The 22909-nt window shown below is 30.7% G+C and overlaps 1 protein-coding gene across 4 annotated transcripts; it reads left to right on the plus strand.

The window, feature by feature from the left end:
* Positions 1 to 3012: 3012 nt before the first annotated feature.
* LOC134728329 (multiple epidermal growth factor-like domains protein 10) lies at positions 3013 to 18734 on the plus strand. 4 transcript variants are annotated; one of them, XM_063592902.1, is made up of 11 exons: positions 3013 to 3191; positions 10263 to 10348; positions 10805 to 10966; positions 11596 to 11724; positions 12730 to 12858; positions 13841 to 13966; positions 14868 to 14996; positions 15788 to 15916; positions 16353 to 16481; positions 16855 to 16959; positions 17789 to 18734. In XM_063592902.1, exons 1-11 carry the CDS (start codon positions 3091 to 3093, stop codon positions 18604 to 18606), a joined length of 2043 nt encoding a protein of 680 aa, XP_063448972.1. In that variant the 5' UTR covers positions 3013 to 3090; the 3' UTR covers positions 18607 to 18734. The 4 variants fall into 4 exon arrangements, with proteins under 4 accessions (XP_063448972.1, XP_063448973.1, XP_063448971.1 ...); XM_063592901.1 differs by lacking the exon at positions 3013 to 3191 and adding an exon at positions 7878 to 8128; XM_063592903.1 differs by lacking the exons at positions 3013 to 3191; positions 16855 to 16959 and adding an exon at positions 7876 to 8128.
* The last annotated feature ends 4175 nt before the right edge of the window (positions 18735 to 22909 follow it).

Genomic DNA, 22909 nt, shown 5'->3' on the forward strand with positions numbered 1-22909 from the left:
AAAATGTAAATCTCTATTCAAAATAATAACCATAGCATTGAGTCTTAAAGTTAGACGAAACTGGAGACGGATGACTAAAGTTAGACGAAACTGGAGACGGATGACTAAAGTTAGACGAAACTGGAGACGGATGACTAAAGTTAGACGAAACTGGAGACGGATGACAATGGACTTGTATTTGTACTAGTTTGTTACTGACTTTATAAAAACTCAACATACAATGTTTATTTACGTTATCCATAATTATAATACAGTTATAGACAATTTTATTGAAGAATGTTGAAATAGACTTTTTTCAAGGACTCGGACACAATGAATTGTTTTTATCAATATGGTCTAACTCTTAACAGCAGGTAACATACATACTTTGGTTTGGTTTGACCATTTCATAAAGTGCTAGTGTGCTACAAGATAGTATTATAGTTATGGTTTACGTATAGTCTTTTATCCTGTGCTTGCTATTATCATACATGTAGCTATGACAGTTACTTAATTATTATACAGTTAATGTTTTTCTTTTCCCCCGATCTAAAGGGTCTGAACTGGGACAGTTTGATAAATATTTTGTAATCGTTGACAACTGGACCTAATGGCTTGAACAGAAACAGGCTCTTAAAGATTTGACATGCTGAAATTAAACGCGTGGCATAATATGAAATATCATAGATCATACATTAATTGTAAAATTAATTGATTTAACAACAAGGAAGGAAACAGTTTATTTGTCTTGTGATATAATTGGAAAGTCGTATGCGTATCTTTTCCTGTCATTTGACGAATGATGTTATTATTTAAACACATTAGTTACATATGGTGTTTCGTCACCCCTCCCCCGTATATTGTTTCCGCATTCGTTCAAAGATTTCACCTGACCGACGGGTGACCGATTCGTAAACTCGAATATACTACATGAAATTGAATTTCATTCAGCAGTTTACGGATGAAAAAATAAAAAAAACAAACGTAAAAACTGAAGGTAAAACTATAGTTTTCATCAGTAGACAGATATAACTTACAATTGAGAAAGGAAATGGGGAATGTGTCAAAGCGACAACAACCCGACCATAGAGCAGACAATTATTTCTATTTAATAACCGCTTTTATTTCAGAAATAGGATAACTATTGAAGATGTCACTGACCTGGACATGGAAATAAATCGTACTTTGCTAAAAAAAAACTTTTATTTAAATACAAATCGCGTTATCAAGCAATATGCGTGATTTCTTTATTGCCAACATATATGTGTCTACGTTAGGAGGGTGTGTTTTACAACATGCATTCCCATGAGAACCAGTGATGTTTCTCTTCTTTCAAACTTGTTCCTACATGTACCTATAGAAGTTACAAAACTTTTGAAACTGATGAATTTACAAATGATTTACAGAAAATAAAGATTTCAGAAAATTGTACTGAGAAAGATTTAAATAGTATATATGATGATTACGAAGAAGATTTTAAAAACATATTAGATAAACATGCACCTATAAAATCTAGGGGTCAAATAAATAAACCACTCCTATGAATGAATAAAGGGGTCATATGTAGAAAACAAATGCTTTATTCACAATATACTAAAAAACGGAGTGACAGAAATTGGGAGAAATTTAGAAAACACAAGAAATTTGGTAACAAAGATAAAGAGAAAATCAATAATAGTATACTTTTCAGAACTTTGCTCTGGTGGGTCAAAATCTTGCGAATTTTGGAAAACAGACAAACCATTTTTCTCAAAAAAGGGAAACTGTGGAGAGCAAACAATTTTATTATGTGAAACTGACAAAATTGTAAATTGTTCAAATGAAGTTTCAAATGTTTTTAATAGTTTTTTCTCCACAGTAGCAGACAAAATTGGAGCAGATGTGGTATATGACCCTTCGAGTCACCAAAGTATAGAAGAAATTTTAAGTAACAGAAAGCATGATTCTGATTTTGAATTCAAAAAAGCATTTTAAGATAATGTTGATTTTTTTAAAATACAATAAACACAAAGAAGGCTACAGGAGCTGATGGTATATTCCAGCAAAAATAGTAAAAAAATGTAAATTTTATATTCAGCTGACAACTCTTGTAAATTTGTCAATTAATAATAACTGTTTCCTTGATAAACTTAAAGAAGCCCAAGTGACCCCCTTCATAAAAAGAGTGACTCATTATTAAAAACAAATTATAATAGACCAGTTAGTATCTTACCCATATTTTCTTAAATCTTTGAAAAAATACATGAAATTCAATTAACTGATTATTTTGATAAATTATTTAATCTATTTTTGTGTGCATTTAGACGTAGACATGGATGTCAGACCACACTTCCCAGAGTGTTAGAAGACTGGCGTGAAGCTCTTGATAAAAACCAGTACATTGATTTACATTGCAGCAGTATTAATTGATCTTTCTAAGGCTTTTGAATGCCTGCCTCACAATATTATGCTATATAAATTATCAGCATATGGTATAACCTCAATGCAGTTGCTCTTTTAAATTACTGCTGATACTTGGAACAGCCTTCCAAGCCATTTCAGGTCTGAAAACAGTTTTTCACATTTTAAAAGTCTTGTTCGGTCCTTGGGTTGGGAATGTCGCTGTTGTGTTTGCAGATAATTCTTGAGCTGTTTATTTTTTATGCTGCTTATGGTTGCTCTGGTCTAGCATGTTTTTACTTCATTCGATAATTTGTTTCTTATATTTTTTGCATGCTATGTATTTGAAATTTCAACTTTGTATTACAGGGTGTTTTATATGTCTAAATGCACCGTTTTATGTAATCTATATAATTTTATATTCAGTCAAAAGCTCTTTAGAGCTTGTGTGGCTTATTTGTACTTATGCCGAACCAAAAAAAAGTGTTCTTATTCTTATTCTTATAACAATACGAAACAATATTCTTATAACAATAAGAAACTTCACCAAGGTCGTTATATATTTATTACGTAAATATGTATAAATACATAAAATTTGTCATACATTTGTTCTTTGCTACTATATACATGATATATGATACTTAAACATCCTGTTTATTGCTCAGTATATAAGTAAAAAAAGAAAAGAAAACAATCATTCAACGACGAACGAATGCATATCATATATCAAATATGCATGCACAGTTCTATCTTTTGATGTTAATCCTTTCATTTTGTGAAGAACATGTACAAACTATTCTGATAGGAGATAATCTTTGTGGCAAAAAGTACCGGTAAGTTGTAACGAACTCATTAATCTTTGTATTTTGCTATTTGTTATTCAAGAAAGTAATACATGCGGTGTTTCAAATGAAGGACCTAAAACTGAAGTAAAAACTTAAACTTTAAAAGTATGACAAGTACAATTTATTTTTAATCTTTTCTTAAATACACTTTCCATTGTTTTTTAATGGATGACTATCTTTGAATGTCACTCTGGCATCTTTCGTCCCTCTTTTGTAACCTTATATATTCATTTTTGGCAGAAGTCATTGAAAAAAAATAAATCTACTTGATACTAAAGTTTTAATTCTGATTTGCATTTTCAAAAACAGTTTCAGAAGGGGTATTGCCGTTAGGATGCTAACGTAAAATGTTATAAGTGACTTCAAACTGCGACATATCGTAAAAAATGCATAAATGACATTTGACTTAATACTGTACACAGCTACTTTTGCATAGGTACTATTTCTGAACCAAAAATCTGTAGTACTGGAAATCTACTTTTAATATTCAGTACTTTTTTGATACTTTAAAATTATTGTAATATTTAGGTACTTGTATTTTTGAGTACTTGATTTGTACTTAAAATTCAAGTACTACATACTTTATGTTAAACCGTTACATTTTGAGCATTTTGAAAGAAATCTTTATTATGAAATATTGTGATCACGATTAGTATTATTTTTGTACCAATTTTTTTTTAATTCAAATTAAGTACTGTAAAATACAAGCACCTAAATGTTATATATTATATTACAATACTTTTAAATTATAGAAATTGTACTTAATATTAAAAGTAAATTTCCAGTACTACAGATTTTTAGTACATAAATAGTACCTATGCAAAAGTAGCAGTGTATACAGATAATATAATTCAATTTTTATGAAAAATCATAGCTGAATAGTTTTTGAATTAGTTAAATATACAGCGAAAATTGAGTTTTTAAATAATCTTGAAACTTAAATAAAAAAAAGAAATATCTCCAAAGAATTTGTACACAAATTAATAGCATACTTTTGTGAAAATGTTATTCTAAATAACCCCATGTGCTTAACGTCCAAAACAAAAAAAATGAAATGTCTATCCGAATGATAGAGATGTCCTCGAAACAAAAATTTGAGGTAAATCTGAAATTTTGATCCAGGGTATATATTCTTTATTACATATTTGATATGACCTTGTGAATAATAGCTTGTATGCAAATTATCGTAAAAATATTAAGATTAATATTGGATCGAAGCTGTATCCAATTCCCTAAAGATAACCAAAAATGCATCTGAAAGCGTAGTTTTAGTTATTTACTGTACACATATCTATCTATTTTTTATAGGAATGATTTTTTAAAGATTTTTTGTAGACTTCCGTTGAAATGTCACGATAAATCACATACGACAAAGTGGCTGTAATAACATGTGCAAAAACTCCTGATGGATAGTTAGAGGGGTATAATGCGGACGGTAAACATTTTAATACTGTTGAAGCAGAACAATCAAATCTGTATTATCAGGGGTCGATGTCTCTGCCTGTGGACATTTTGTCCCCGAGGACATCATCCGCCCAGTAGCAAAACTACAATTGCATGAACTTACGACGTCCCTTTACAAAATGCACATACTACAGTAGTAGGCTGCAAAAAGACATATCATATTGTCCAAAACGTCATACATCGCTTAGAATTAAAAGGTCTGTACTTGTTCCCTTGAACACTGGACCTAAAATATCAGAGCATAATATTTACTCAGTCCCGAAATCAACCAAACGATTTCCTCCAATAGAGAGCGGGAACACTGAGATAATGCAGATGTTGACAAGGAATCTGTTCTTTTACGAGTTCTGTGCCATAGGGCCAATTTTGTGGCCTACGTAACGTCTACAAAATGCCACAAGGCAAATATTTTAGCCCTTAATTGGTACCTATATTTATTAATTTTAAAAAATATCTGACTTTGTGTCTTTTAAAAATGTTGCTAATAAGTTGGTTCATAATTACAAAAGTTAAATTTAAATAATTTAACGGTTTTATTTCGTATACATGTACTATAAACAATAGTTTGTCGTTGATGTTTATTTCGTCACCTTACAAAAAATAACCTGTAAATATCATCATGCATACATGTACACAATATATATTGATAGACTTTCAGAAATGTTAAATTATTTTTGCACACTTATCTCACTTTTCCTTTTACAATGATATAACAAAATTATACTCTAAAAAGCCGTATTTGAAAATCTTGAAAATCCTTGTTATTGTTTCATAGTTTTTGAAAGAATAAAGGTGCCATAGTTTAATGCATTAAAAATCTAGAGATAATCAGTTCTTGCCAAATCGTGCATGGCTTCCAGTTGTTTCCTTTGTTTTACTCTTATTGTTGATGTGTTTCCCTCGGTTTTATGTTGTAACCCAGATTTGTTTTCTCCGGCACCCGTTTTCTCTCAATCGATTTATGACGTGCAATACCGGTATACTTCTCTTTCCTTTATCTGTATCTCGAAAACAAGCACACACACCGTATTTTTTTCTGCTTTTTTGTTTCTTTTTTTTACATGTATAAACTAACAATTTATAGAGTAGCGAACATCTAAATGTATTGTGAAATCAAGAAATTTTTACAACAGGTGTCTTGGGTCATCTCATATGTTTCAAGTTTCGACTGTCTGGAAATTAGAACATACTGAGTTGATGCTTTATTCCGTGTCAAAACCTCAAAGTTTCGGAATAACACCAGTTTGTCTTAAGTTATTACCAAATGCCAATTTGAAACTAAAATTGTGTTAAACAGTGTAAAAAGATACGAGTTTTATTATAATTTTTATTCAAACAATACACATATTTGCTAAAAAATATTTTGTCCGCATTTAGAGTTTAAATATATTAACAGTTGGAGTTTGTAAATGCTTTATTCACAGGTAAACCAAGTTTTCATCACAGTTTAAATTGATTAATACGATATTACACATAAATAAAACAATTCCAACCCATGCACCGGACTTGTTCGTTTTTGAAAAATCAACGATCTTTCAAACGGAAATAAATCCTTTTCATTAAGATACGGAAATCATTTCTTCAATTATTCTAATCCTGAATAGAATTGTAGTGAATTCGTGATGGTTAAAGATCTTTGTTACTTTCATTTATTTATATATATATTTTGTTGTTGAGTATGACCACTTTTACCAATGATCGTCACATATTTTTGTTGAGGGGCCAGCTGTATCACGCCCCCGGGTGCGGGATTTTATTATCGTGTTGAGGACCCATTCGTAGCCTTCGACTATTGTTTGCTCGGTTCATTCTCATTTATCCAACTTTTTAAAATTTTAGGTAGTAAAGGTAAAAATAAAAGTTGGATAGATGAGATCACAGGTAATCAAGAACAAAGGGTTTTTCAATTAGAGTTTGGGTTGAATGACAGGTGAAAAATAAGACTGAAAATTAGGCTACCCGGATTAAATTTTCTGTAGTATCATTTAGCATAGCATGTTAAAAGGTGCAACTGCCATTAAGTTATGGTAAATTTAACCATTTGAAAGTATTTAAAAGTTCTTCTGACCAAATGATCCATTTAGAACAAAATATAAGTTGAATACGTTTTATTACACAAAAACTGAACAGAACGAAATTCAAACAACATACATCTATACTATTAAACGTTCTATAGCTATAGGTACCACGTATAGTCACATTTTAACATCCTTTCTTATGATTATTCCATTTGTGTTATTTTGGGAGAAAAACGAAAAAAAAGGCGTCCGGATATAAAATATCAAGTTTATTAATAAATTACAAACAGTTCCGAATCATTTCGCTAGCTTCGCCATTTCGCCAGAGGTCAATATTTTTTTAGAAATATCTGCAGCAGTATCTAAAGTGTTGTTGTTATAAGACTCTCTACATTATAAGTTTATTTATAGTAATGAATGTTCATAATATACAAATAAACGCTTACATTATTGAAATTAACACCAAAAAATTAGACTTTTTTGGGGAAAAAGCAGGAGCTGGGCTAGAAATTGATTAGTGAACTAAAAATTGATAGAAAAAAGCAAATACACTTTATTTTCTGAGTTTTATACAATAATAAAATACTGGCACTGAAATATCAATGACACACTGTGACTAAATGAATGTTCAGTAGATTCATTTTTTAAAAATGTTGATATCAAAATATTACTGATTTGTGGGTTTCATCTGTACAATAAATGAAACATTTATTCATTATTTACATTATTTAATATATACTAAATTTTATTTAAAAATAAAATGTAACAAGTTTACTGTCGCCTATTTTTATATAATATTTTGTAGATAATATAAAAACATACAGGAACAAATTTACTGTCAAATTTTAGAAAGACACCTTATTATTACTAAACAAACAACCCAATAATTAACAAAAATAAAAAGTTGGCTAAATGAGAATGCCTTATTTTAAAAAGTTGGATAAATGAGAAAACACCGTTTATTATTTCTTAGACACATACCTCATTTTCATTTTCAATTTAATGAAATTTCATTTTTCACAAGATGTTTGTTAGATAGATGTTTTTTTCGCATAATGATTTGAAATATATTAACTGATGGAGTTTTGTGATTGTTTCATTCACAGGAAAACCAAGTTATCACCGCGGTTTAAGCTGATTAAAACAATAGTATTACATATAAGTAAAACAATGACAACCCATCCGGAGCCATCCGGACTTGTTGTTTTTGAAAAATCAACGATCTTTAAAACGGAAATAAGTACTCTACATTAAGATTTAATATCTAGATACGGAAATTATTTCTTCATTGATTCTAACATTGTCTAATACAGAAAAGAATTGTAGTGAATTCGTTATGGCTAAATATCTTTGTTCGTTTATATTGTTACTTTCACTGATTGTCAGCAGTTTTACCACTGGATTAAGTACGACAGAACAAAATGCATGTCCTCGGTACATAAGGTCAGTAGATGTAAATCCTATTGAACTCTCGTTATGGACTTTCCGAATTGATTTTCCTCTGAGTTCAGTATTTTTTGTGATTTTACTTTTTTTTATGAACATTTTTCGTATTTAGGGATAGCTTTTTAATTATGAATTTTTGACTCTGCTTTTACGTGTTTTTTCTTATTTTTTTGCAAATTTCCCCGGAATATATAACGTTGTTATCCATTCGTTTCATGTGTTTGAGCCTTTTTTTGCCATTTGATTACGAAATTTTCGTTTAGAATTTCCCTCGGAGTTCAGTATTTTTGTTATTTTACACTTTTCTATGCCATTAAGTTAGATCGGACATTTGTCTCATTGGCAATCATATCACATCTTATTCTTATGTATATATTTGCTTTTAGTTGTTTTATCCTGTTCACTTGCATATCAAAATAAATATTTTGATGATAAGGAACCAAATTAAATAAGTTCACATTGTCGTGTACGTTTTATTTATTTTAAAACAATTTTTTTTCCGACTTTTGTTAGTTTGAAGAATGGGGAACATTTGGATGTTTTTTTTTTATAAATGGAGATAAAAATATGCATATATTCCTAAAGACCTTTTTTCAAACAACAGTTACAATTTATACTTTAAGACAAAATTTAAGAAATTTTGTTCATTCATGATTAATTTTTGTTTCATGTTAAATTCGTTTAGACAATCATATGATACTCATTCATTTAGTTTGTTTATATGAGTAAGATAACTAGACTACAAAAACCCAAACTAGACCTTCCTTTACAATAACAGAGAGCCTTACAACATTATGAAACACTGGCAATTTTTACTCATGTACTTTCAAGTGAAACTTACATGGACTGATTTCGCTGTGGTTTCATGTTCGTTATAATTTAAATTCACGTTAAATTCAAGTCAATGAATATTTCTAACAAATCCACTAAACCGACACGGGAGATAATAGTAAGATACGTATACATAAAAAGTAAAATCACAAAAATACTGAACTTAGGAGAGAATCCAATCGGAAGGTCCATAATCACATGGCAGAATCAAATGACAAAACACATAAAAGAACAAGTACACGTGAGACAAATAACTTGGATACATTCCATGAAAAAATGTGTATTTAAAAAGTAGGCGTCCATGTACATTTTGGCTGTCCGGAAATAACACAGTTTTCTATTCATCTTTGTGTTTTAGAAAAGAAAGCGTACGGCAAAACCAATTATTTATAAATCGTGAAGAATTTAACATGAACAATTGTTTAATAATTTGTATCTCTATTTATCCTCATATTTTGTTTGATTACTTTTCTTTCAATTCTCTTGTGGTGATTGGTACTTTCTTCTTTTAAAAAACATATAATTTCAATTGTGGTTAACATAAACAAGTAGACTACAGGAGTATGATCAATATCATAATACAAGATGAAATGTGCGTGTGTGCTTTTGGTGTGTAAATATTTTAGATTTGTGATTGCGTGGTATCGGAACATCTGAGCACACCTACGATTTTTAGTGGCTTTATTTTGGCCCTTTATATTTTTTTTTATTCGAGCTTCACCGATGAGTTTTTTGTAGACGAAACCCGCGTCTGGCATCAATATAAAATTTTCAATTCTGGTAGCAATGATAAGTTTATTTTCATAATGTTCAATATATTAAGCTTTGTGTAAGGCGATTGTAGATTGTGATGTGTCCGTTCAAATTTAGTCATGATTGTCATTTGGCAGTTTTTATTGACTCTTTGTTATACTACCTGTTTAAAAAGAATATGTATATATTTTCGTGCATCGATATAAATTTTTGTTTCAGTCTGATCATATGCATGATATAGATTTTACCCTGTAAAATAATTTAAATTTGAATAGAATTTCGATGCATAAATGAGAAAGCCATGCCAAAGAAACTTCTAAAAGATACCCATTTAGAAAGTTTTTTTCTCCATAATTTTATTTTACTATTGTTGTATAATAATTGGAGATATTTGAAATATTTTAGGTTTTATCATGGTTTTTTTTTTTAAATATATCTACAATATGTACATCGAAATCACATGCTAAATTTACTTTATGTTATTAAACTTCTAGTTCTAGAGCAGAATAAAAGTACTTTATTGATTTCGTTGTTTTGTTCTGTTTAGACGAATGAAACCAGATGGACAGTACCATAGAGTTTTGGAAATGACATGTTGTCCGGATTATATGGAAGTGGACAATAAATGTATAGGTATAATACACGACCATTTAGATAAGAAGAATAGTCAATGCTTGCTTACAAACACTATAGACCTTTTAAATACAGTTTATTGATATGTTGATTTGTTTTATGTGTTATTCACTATGCAGTAACTTAACTTGCTTTTCTGTACCTATTCATATGCTATACGTTTACGTACGTTTCGTTTGTTCAACTGCTCGAGATTAAAAAAGAAAAGGGTTGAGATCTCAACAGAAAAACCTATTGATGTGACTTTCCAAAGTCATAACTATTGTCAAATATTGTTTTGAAATTTTATAGACATTGAGAATACGTTGAAATGATTCTAAGAGAAATACAAAATTTATTAATGTGATTTCTATCTTAATTTTTATGGAATGTTTATTCCTACAAACAAACTGTAAACTTTTGCTCCCTACTTAAAAACTAGGTGAATTTTATTATCAAAAATTTATATTCTTTCAGCGTGCCCTGCAGGCCATTTTGGACAGAACTGTAGTGTGCCATGTCTTGACGGTAAATATGGACAACAATGTAAATTGACGTGTAATTGTACACGTGATCTATGCGACCCAAAAATTGGTTGTAAATGTAAAGCAGGGTTTACTGGAGTGCACTGTCATAAGGGTAAGACAGGTTTTAAAATAACATTGATGTAACTAACACTTGATAATAAACGAAGCTAAGTAATGAACTACAATTGCATATGTTAACCAGGATATCTTTGTGTCTGGTATCTACCGTTTTTCATGCACCCTTGCATACAGATCATTTGGAAAGATATCAAACTATTACTCAATAGTAGCGCTAGCGTTAGCGTAAATCAGAAAACTTCGTTTTATGATCTATTTAAAAATCAAGGGATTTTGATTATTTTAAAGAAACGAAATATGCATTGTCCAGAAACATTAGTTTATAAAGCCAACTTTATCGCAATCTCTTTATATTACATTTAACTTATTCGTGGTAAAAACTAAAATCATATTGATAAAAAACCAGCTCTTTTACAACTGTACTTGTTGTCATGAGGATACAAACACCAACACACTTTTTATTGTCAGTTCACAACACGCTACATATAACTAAAACAGAAAACTAAGAATACATAAGTGAATCTGGAAAAAAGTCGGCCAGAAATTGAATCCACGAAAAGTAATTCATCATTATCACTAATCTTGAACTTTGCATGAAATAAATAGACTTTAGCTTAAACATTTCAATAAGTATCATAATTAATGAATTTATTTTTCTTATAGAGTGTCCAGATGGATATTACGGAATGGATTGCCAATCTATTTGTAAATGCTCAGAAAAATCTGACTGCGATCATGAGACAGGCTATTGTAGATGTCACATAGGTTATGAAGGCAGATTTTGTCATGACAGTAAGTCCATATAACATACTATTTTATACTTTTGTTATACACAACAAATATGACTTTTTTTTATCTAAAAATCAATTAAATTTATTTGAGTGTTAATTTCGTGAAGGAACATAAATGATGTTTCTAATACTAAGGAATTTATTGATTTTTCTTATTTAGCTCAGATTGATTTTTACTTATGTAATTTATTTACAAAAGAATCTTCATACACAAACACAAATATTGGAATAATGTTAAGACCAGTTTCAATATAAAATAAAGAATTGGCACTATATAAAATATCTTGTGTTTTTGTAAATAAAAGGCAACAGTAAAATACATATGTTCATAAATCATCAATAGATTGAGAGAAAACAAATCTAGGTAACAAACTAAACCGAGAAAAACACATTAAGTACGAGAGAAAAACAACGAAACAACAGAAACACTGACGTGCAAAAAGACATTTTAAGCGACAATGGTTGGTGTAACCTGGTTTTGTGGCTAGACAAACCTTGAACTGTAAATAACCTGTTTAATAAAATGACATTATTACGTACATGTATAATACGCATAATTGTCTAAAGGTTTTATCTTTATTCACCAATATAAGAATTTTTTTTAGACCAGTTTCAATATCAAATACAAAATTGGCACTTAATATCTTGTATTTGTATAATATGCATTCTTGATAAAGGATTAATTAAGATACACGGATTAATATACAGATATTGAAAACAATTTTAAAACAATTTGAAATATCAAATAAATATTTGGCACTGAATGTCATGTTTTTCATTCTAATGCAATTTGTTTTTAACAGCAATTTTCATTGGACGTTGACAAATATTTCAAAGTTTTAGATTACATGTTTCACCATATGTAACTAGAGAAAGTCACCATTTTGAACTATTTTTTAAGCACGGCGCTAATTTAACTCAATTTGCGATAGTAAAATCTACGTTTAAGACCAAGCTTAAAACACAATACAGTAATCTCATAAATAAAGTATTTTGTTCATTGCAGTTTGTCGTGATCAGTTTTATGGACAGGATTGCTCACTTAATTGTAGCTGTCCAAATCAGGTACCTTGTCATCACGTGACTGGTCATTGCCTGTGTCCAAAGGGTTTCAGGGGAGACAATTGTGATGAAAGTATGTAAACAAAAACGAGAATTGAATCTATGGTGTAAATTGTTTAACTTTTTGAGGGTCATGGCACAAGTACACATACTTTCCATGATACGAACCTATAAAAGCAATACCAAAATGTTTGTCTTAAAACTCTTGTAGAATGATTTGAACTGACTCAGTCACCAACAGTATCTCAAACTTCGTTGCAAGGTTGTTGTATGTGCTTTTTACCTTTTAAATATTTAATGGGTGAATCTGTCATATTATACAGACACCGTACATACGTTTTCAAACGGACACCAATACAATAATTTTTAATTCTACGCATATATTTTTGGGTCTGATTCATATACGCAAACAATACATGTAATACTGAAACTTCAAGGTTATTTTTATTATCATAGATAAACGGGATAAATAAGATAACATACAAAATATGTTTGTGCGATTGGATATCGGATTATTGAGAGAACAATACATTTATTTTACAATTGATTTGTGTGTGATCAATTGAAAGGAAATGTAATCCGGGCATATGTATATATTTTGTATTGCATTTTTCAAGTGAGATTTATAAATAGAAACCGGGATAACGCGACCACATTTTTGTATTTCATTTCACGAGGTTTAAACTGTTATTCCTTAAAATTCTCATTTGTTAACACACAATGAAGTCTTTAAATTTTGTGTCGATAAAACTCGCGTCTGTGTTTTATATTTCTGAACATGATTAACCTATAGTTAATAACGACGGTACGCCAGTTATAAGAAGTTTATACAAAGCATTTGGAACAAGCATGTGGTATAACATGTACAATTATCTACATTACAATTTTATTTTAAAAATGAAATTACTAGATGTTGTTGATATCAGACATAGCATGCCCCTCTTATTTATTGACCACTCTTATATATTATGATGCTAAGACAATGTATATTTACTTAAATGAATGTACAAGAAAATATGTTAACTTAAATCTATTTACCAAAATTTTGATTTTAGGATGCCCGGTGGGTACATTTGGCGGGAACTGTCTTGGTACATGTAATTGTGTAGAAGGAACATGTGATCCGAAGAACGGACAATGCACGTGTAACCCGGGTTACTCCGGTAGATTATGCAACGAAAGTAAGTCATTCGTATTTTAAGCCATGCACTTCAATTCATTTGCACATAATAACTACCAACTAGTATATAGTTTACTCCCCAATGATAGATTAGTTTCTCTGAGGAGACATTTAAAATTGTCTAAATGCTCATCTGATGCAGTAAAATTGGTACTGTTACTGTCATTAACACACTTATTTGATGTTGAATAATATCTTGTTCCAATAGGTTCATTCCTATACATCATAGGCAAATATGTCGACCGTTGTTCAGATCTCATGAATCCTTTTTATTGATATTCATAAAGGAAAGTCCTGTTAGAATCGAATTACGCATAAATGAGATAACTTGACTTGAAAAGGAAAGTTTCTCCTGCCATACATTGTCACCCGCCATGTCCGTATAATGAGAACATGAAACACACTTTGTAAAAAATGGGCAGACAAGCCAGATAAAAATAAAGAGATGAGATATGATTGCAAGTGGGACAATAATAAACAAAAGTTCAATGACTTGGATTTAAGGAATTTTAGGTCTTAATAGGTGTTTAAATGAAGAAAATATATCGGAAAAAAGGTGTGTTAGGTAATGAGAGTATTATTTAGATCCAGTTATTTAAAATGTTAGTAATATAAAAAGCTAGAAATCCAAAGGATGAACATAAACATCATCTGACTTGACATATTCTCTGAAATGCTTCAATTGAACCAAGTAAATCAAACCTTAATTAAAAAAAATGCGTCGAAGATCTGATAAATTGAAAAAAAAAAAAACAGCGATAACGTGTTTAGCAGTTCATGTTAAGCAGCTGATGCATATAATCCTTACTCGTTCCACAGGAATACGTGGTTTACGTAAATGAAACAAATAAGTAAATGATAAAGTGTAGTTTTGGTATAAAATATTTCAATAATTGTTACAGATTGTCCACAAAACTCGTTTGGGATAGGATGTAATTCGACCTGCACTTGTGATACCAATTCTAGATGTCATCCTGTTACTGGAGAATGTCTGTGTCAGCCTGGGTTTTACGGAAAAGACTGCAGGAAAAGTAATTCAATTTTAATCAAATATAACTTTCGTATCGTCCATAATTGAACGGTGTATAAGGAATTATCTTACCTCCTACCTATGCATGTTTAGGAATATGATTGGTTAAAAGCGACCTCGTGGAGACCGTGTATATTATATATTAGGTTAGTAGGGAGGCGGGGCTTTTTCAATACACGGTTAGTAGTGAATTTGCGACTTAGGCACTGTTTGATTATTTAAAATATTGAAAAAAAAGTTCTGTTTAAAATTGTTATAACAAGGTTGTTTATTATAGATATTTATCGTTAACATTAGTTTTTTTTTTGTGCAGATCAATTGAATAAAGTTCTTAAAATTGAACACCTGCACACTTCAATAAAGAAATAAGGAGATGTGTTCTGATAGCAAATAAGACAACTTTATATTAAATTCAATAAATAAAGATAGTCAGTAAGATAAATTCGTTACATAGTGTGCCAGTGACCTAATATGATATATACAGGGTAAGTAAATTCCATATGGGATGAGAGCTTCGCTCTCACCTGACGCTGTATATATCATATTAGGTCACTAACACTCTATGTAACTAAAATTGCACTTAGATAGTTGATAATTACTCTCATATGTCAGACTGATAGTCCTCTTTATAGCCACCTTTAGAAAACTACGCATTCAATCAAGCTTATTTGCACATATTTTTCTGAGTTAAAAGTTCTTATAAAACCTTTTCAAAGAATTAAACTATTATGTAAGACAACAACTCAATGCACATTAATTTTGGCATCAATTATAATCTTTACTTATTTCCAGCATGCAGTGCAGGATCCTATGGTCATGGCTGTATATACACATGTAAATGTTCCAGAACGTCAGTATGTAACACTCAGACTGGTGAGTGCACTTGTGATAGAGGATGGACTGGGGTAATTTGTGACCACAGTAAGTTATTATCGTTAATTGATTTTAAGACCCGGAACAAACTTATTGTTAGAATATTTCCCCCTTTTGGCATAAGTTTTGCTACATGTTGGTGTTTTTGAAATTGCGTAATCGTTATTTCAATACATCGACAAATGAACGTCTATGTTATTCAAAGATGCATGAAATCTAGCGCAGAAGGCTTTACACAATCTTTAGTAAAAGCGCTTTTAACAAATTTATATAAAAAGAAATCAGCTCCTATGATGATCACATTGTCATTGAAGCCACGAGGGTTTATAAACACCAGCACAACTGCATCAATAATATAGTGCACTTTGCTCATTAGTCTCATCTAATTTGCATGGCAGGATGTGTATGTGTTTAGCTTCCACAGGAATTATTAACATAATGTTATATCAGTGGATGATATAATTGTTGTATACCTTTTATTTAGAATGCTCGTCTGGTTACTATGGTGCTGGATGTCTTCAACGCTGTGGCTGTTTAGAAAATCAACATTGTCATCATGTGACTGGTGACTGTCAATGTGAGACAGGGAAAAGGGGATTGCACTGTAATGAAAGTGAGTTTTGTTTTTATAATTAATTGAACGGACATTTGCAATTAATTATAACTGATTGTTCTAATAACTTTCCGGAACTTGTAAGTGCCTACAAACAAAGTTTAATTTTATATTTCCTGTTTGTTGGCGACACTTTGTGTTTGTTTTGATTTTCTCATAAAAATTGAACTTATAACGGATTACCATAAATAGATCAGTCGAATGATTTGTTATGATCAGAGGTCAATTTGAAAGACAAAAAATATCAGAGAAAAATGTTTCCTCTAGACGAATCTATGAATCAAAATATTTTCCTCTAAACGCATCTGTGAAAATAATATTATATCTTGTATAAATATATAACATATGTACATGTTTTAACATTCCCCTTTAGCATGTGATGCTGGTACTTATGGAATTGACTGTGCAGAAAGATGTAATTGTCAACATTGCAGTTCAGTTGACGGAGTGTGTCAACAAATGCATGCCAGTAATGATGGTATATTTCTTATAATTAGTTATAATAAACAATGAATGTGGTTAAATGCACTATCTTTTAAAAAACAGCAACAATGCAGAGACCTAGTAAAACAATTTCTAACATACACAACGTTAGTGTGATTTTTATAATTGTGTATGATCATGTTCTGTATACTATATCAATATTATGAAATTTCCATATGCAATAAATTCAATAGAGTTAAATGTTGAACAAACAGTTCTTTCACATTGCAAATGAGACGACAAATCTTTAAAAGAGACACAAAACAGAACAACAATAGGTCAACGTTGTTTGAAATAATTTTGTATAATTTTGTAAAATATTCACATATCGTATCTTTAATCCGTTTTATTCTCTTTGAATGCAACAAAATGTAACAAATGTAAGATTTGCAGGTGTAAGTTTCTTTCTTTCTATAATAGGATTCTAGAAATTGCATGCCTCTATTGCCATTGATGGAATGTTCATCGTTTTGACCTATGGACATCATTAATTTTGAATAACCTATCGATAAACCGATGACCATGTCGCATTATCATTTCACTCAATAGTAAATGAAATAAATACATTTTTTGTTCCTCTTTTACGAATCACAATGTTTGAAAGTGTGGTGATATAAATTTCTCCGTGCAAGTAAAAGAAAAAATGTCACAACAATAAGACAATCTCTTTTCAAAATCGTATTGTTCCAGGACTATCATAGGTTTCACAAATTGCAGGAAAAAATCGTTTCTTTTTTAATATTTTTGGCAAGAAGTTTAAATACAAAGTTAAATGTAGTTTTGTTAGTATTTTGTCTTTATATTTTTTATTTTCTTACTTTTAGATAAATCAACAGTAGGGATATCTGTCGGTATAGTGGCGGGAATTCTAGTTTTGGTCGGATGTCTTTTGTTTATCATTGTTTTAAAACGCCGTAATAGTATGACAGCTGTACATGAACTGCAGAAGATGAGGAGGGACGATTTTAGCAGTAATCATTACGAAGACATTGATACTTACGCTGAAATACAAGATTCAAAGTTACTACCGAACTATCCTTACAGCTATGCTGATTCAACGGAAGTTAAACCACCAATCAAAGAGAGACAACCGACTTCAAAAAGAGCACGTAATATATACCTTTCTGTCACTGATGCACAAAGATTTAGTAAGCTCTCAGTTTCAAGTGGGGACATAAAGAGTCAATGCGAAAGTTCGGACTATTTGAATCCATATACAGGACTAATAAGAGATGCCAAATGTGCAAGTTATCAAGAAATCAATAAGGTGACAAAAGAACGGAACGCCAGCAATGAGTCTGAATCTGGATATGTAAAACCTGTATCAGGAACTGCAAAGACAAACGATATCAATAACAGACATTGCAATGACTACATAGATGCCAAATCTTCTATAAGACAAACCAATGACGATGACCCCGACATAGTTACTAAGAAAATCAGAAACGAGAGCGACAGCAGCATTCAGTCTGGATACTTAAAGATGAACTCGAGTCTGAAGAAGAAGTCAGAAACTGAAGCTGATTACAGCATAATGGACATGGATGACAAAGATAGTCTTAACAGTGTATTTCTTCCAAAGATAACAATAAGCAGTCAAAACGGTTCTACAGAGACCCTGAATATAAAAACCAATGACTGAATATATTTGCAAAACCATGGTCTACAAAATATGTTTAGAAATACTAGTTTCACTGCCGTTTTATGTACATTCTGTTTGAAATAAACACATTATAATTATGTAAATTCTAATAAAATGTTCTGGACGTTCTCACGCATAACTAAATCTATTTGATATTATCGAAAGTATTCACTCAGATGTGAAAAAAGGGACAAAATCATGTGTTTGTAATCTTTCTCCATTTGTTGGTTGTTTGCTGCTTCTGTTGGTCATATTGGTGGCGTTATCAAGCCGTGAGTTCAAAACCTTTCTCAAGAAAGGACTTACATAATAAAAGAGGGGCGAAAGATACAAGAAGGACAATTCAAATAATAAATCGAAAATAAACTGACAACACCATGGCTAAAAATGAAAAAGAAAAAAACGACAAATAAAAGAACACATGTAACAACGTATCATTTGAAACTTAAGACTAAGCAAGACAAACCCATTCAAAAACTGAGGGTGATCGCAGGTACACCGGAATGGTAAACAGATCCTGCTCCTCATGTGGCACCTGTCGTGTTTCTCGTGTTATAACAAAACCGTAAAAATTCGGTAGGCTTACATTCATGAAATCGAATTGTAGTTACGAGTGACGGACGTAATGAACATATCCGATATCATCTGCCATAACGGTCAACCAACTCGCGATGGCCTCCGTAAAATTTACAAAGGGATGATTTCAACTTCACCATTTGAAACTCTTGGTTTGATAAGCTTCCTTATAATAGTTTGGAAATTGTGTCGTCATGTCAATAAAGACTCTCTGCGCTGTCTTTTTACTGTAAAAGTTGGTGTTACTTTTAAAGATCTGACAAAAAATCTGTAGACAGCTATTCGAATATATAATGAATACTGTTGATATTCAAATATTTCATTTTAAAACAGTTCTGAAATTAACCATAAAGTCCATGACACACCTATTTCTAAAAGAATAATACTAAAAAACTCCAAGTAATCGCAAAGCGGTTTGTGTTCTTATTGGCAGACACCACAGCCAATAATATAATGGTAGTGTGATGCATATATTACATGGAAGGTATCAAAAATAAAACAATCTCTTCTTTTACATTCAAGTCCATACGCTTCAAAGAGAGTAAATTGAAAACAGGCAAATCACTGCCTTTGCTCAAGCTTAAGCCCTCTTCCGAAACATCTTCTACATCCCTTACATAAATGTACGTCTATAAAAGAACAAAACATGCAAACACAATATTAATATTTGGACAACCAAACGGCACATCGAGTTATATGTTGAATAATTTGGCAGAAAATAATTTATTACTGGACATATAGATCCGGTATACTATATGAGATTGAAGATACTCACACTCTGATTACGGATGGCCAACATGGCTAAGGACATGCATTATAAGATGAAAAGGGTAAAGTTCAGCATGTTTTCGTTTATAGTGAAAGCAGATAGATATACTGGAAATCTTTCTGTGTAAAATTAATCAAAGTACTGAGATCTACCTTCTGTTTACATAAGGACCGTTAAAATAGCTGAACCGACATTATCAGTCGCGACTCTGTACTTGTATTTGAGTTATGATCCTTTAATGAGGATTTTTTTTAAATTTTGTTACAATTTGTGCCTGTTACATATATTATATTATCTTATCTAAAATGAAAATATATAAACTATCATAGAAAGGTACAACCATTTTAACTGAAAAAAATAAAACGATTTCATGACGTTTACTAATTTGATGTTGAGTTATATCAGACGTTTGATTCTTTAACTTTTAATTGATATCGCCAATGCCGACTCTAGAATTTAAAGCTCAATTAACTTTTCTCCTATATTTTTATATCAATCAATGAAAGTTGTGCAACTGTTTATTCTGTAAGATGTGGTGTATTATTTGAGTCACAACCTAAAATATTAATTACTGACACAAGTTTTGTGTAATGTTTCTGTTGGTGCTTTTATTAGGTGTGAGAAATATATATATATTTTGCAAACTCGTAAATTAAAAATTTGGTTATGCTCTATGATTCAGCACGAGAGATTTGCCACAGATGTTATAAACAATATCAGACTTTATCACCGGAATTAAAAATGAGTAAGTAGACAGGTTTTTCTATGTTGTTATGTTATGCTATTGTTTCAGAAAAAGGGAGAAGGTTTGGATCCATTGAAACGTTTAATCCCGCTGCAAATGTTTGCACCTGTCCTAAGTCAGGAATCTGATGTACAGTAGTTGTCGTTTATTTATGTAATATATACGTGTTTCTCGTTTCTCGTTTTGTTTATATAAATTAGACCGTTGGTTTTCCCGTTTGAAAGGTTTTACACTAGTAATTTTGGGGCCCTTTATAGCTTGTTGTTCGATGTGAGCCAAGGCTCCGTGTTGAAGGCCGTACTTTAACCTATAATTGTTTTCTTTGTCTAATTGGCACTCACACCACATCTTCCTATATCTAGATGTCCACAAAAGGGTATACACTGCTTACATTCCACAACACTTTTAATTATTACTTCATAACAATTTCCATGTATCATATCATTCTTCCATAATAATTGAAGAACACAGAGTTTGAATAATCGTAAAATAATATTTAGCATACATTGTATTTTATGAATATAAAATCGTAAACCCTGATTACATCAAATATTAAAATTAATGTATTCTAGACAAATTCGCTCATAAAATGATCAAATTTTACAAAAAAACGAATTCTAATTCGTATATATAACACAAGGCTACATATTCCGACCTATGCATTGATACACCTAGATTATTCACGAAGAGAAAAATATTTCTCCTCACTAGTGAAAAATCTGTTCTCGGCAAATGATTAGTCGAAATTTGATTACGACGTCCAAATGTTTTGTTTTCTTCTGAATTTTCTTATTGTGACGTTATGAACAAAGTCGACAATGCCTGATGACGTCGCATATAAAGAACACAAGTTTTTGAAAATCTTTGAAAAAGTACGATACAAAGCATTAGAGAAAGAGATTTCGACACTATAACTCGTGTATAATGATATTTCTCCACTCTCGACAGTTAAATTTTATTATTTAAAGAGCTCGGCAAGCCTCGCGCTTTAAATAATAAAATTTAACTGTCTCGAGTGGAGAAATATCGTAATACACTTGTTGCAGTGTAAGAATCTAAATTTTTAGAACCGTCAAGCTATAAATGTATCCGAAATATATTTGAATACATATAAATATCCTAAACCAATGGAGAGTGAAAAAGCATTGTTCCGTTTTGACAGTATTTTATAATGCTATATAATGACCAATACTTCCTGTTAATTTTTATTTTAAATGAAATGTGTAATTCGAGTTCTAAAAAAATACATCAAGCGATCCGAGAGGAATTTTTAAGCAAGAATATGAACTCAAAGTTTTATCTATCGATGATTTTCATCTCAATGTGTGAAAAATACGTGAACACTATTGTAACAGGGAATCATACATGTGGCAATTATAAACTGTAAGTTAAATATTTTAGTATTTTACTATATTATTGTTCTGTCCATGCTGAATGTTTATCATTTTTTGTGAAAGCGTTATAAGGAAATTGTCGAAAAAAGTGTTTTTTGTAGCTGATCTGAGGGACGATAGTGTTTTTTCTTAATCTCTTATATCCGTCCTAACGTTAATGCATATTTGGAAAGATGATCTTCCTACTTAACATACATGTATTTTGACAGAAGGTTTTCTGATCTTGTTCCTTTTTTGAAAAAGAGATTATTCTTGTTTTAAAGCGAACTGTAATTTGTAAAGTTGCTCATACAGATTTTCATAATATTTGTTTTATTTTCTGAACAAATATAAATATATTAAGTTTAAATTTTTTTTACAAATTTCTTAAATTTTTCCATTGTTTCAGGAAAATGTAGATTATAAAGTTATCCTTCATTAGAAGGCAATTGTAGTGCGAATATGTTTCACTTTGTAAATACAACTGTTTCTTAAACCACGCCTTTTTTGGGGAGATATCGAATATTCATAGATAAATAAATTTACATATTGGTTTCAATTTAGAATCTCTATTTTAAATCTTTTGAAGACATATCTTGGGGATATTACCAGTAAATATACATATGCATATTGTTTATATGTATTATTAGTTACATAGTGTGTTAGTGACCTAATATGATATATACAGGGTCAGTAGATTCTATATGGGGTGAGAGCGAAGCTCGAACCCCATATGGACTTAACTTATCCTGTATACATCATATTAGGTCACTAGCACACTATGTAAGGAATTTATCTTACCGACTTTATGTGTTGAATTTAGACTAAAGTTGTCTTATT

Source organism: Mytilus trossulus, chromosome 8 (genome assembly GCF_036588685.1).
Source record: "Mytilus trossulus isolate FHL-02 chromosome 8, PNRI_Mtr1.1.1.hap1, whole genome shotgun sequence".
NCBI classification, from domain to species: Eukaryota; Metazoa; Mollusca; class Bivalvia; order Mytilida; family Mytilidae; genus Mytilus; species Mytilus trossulus.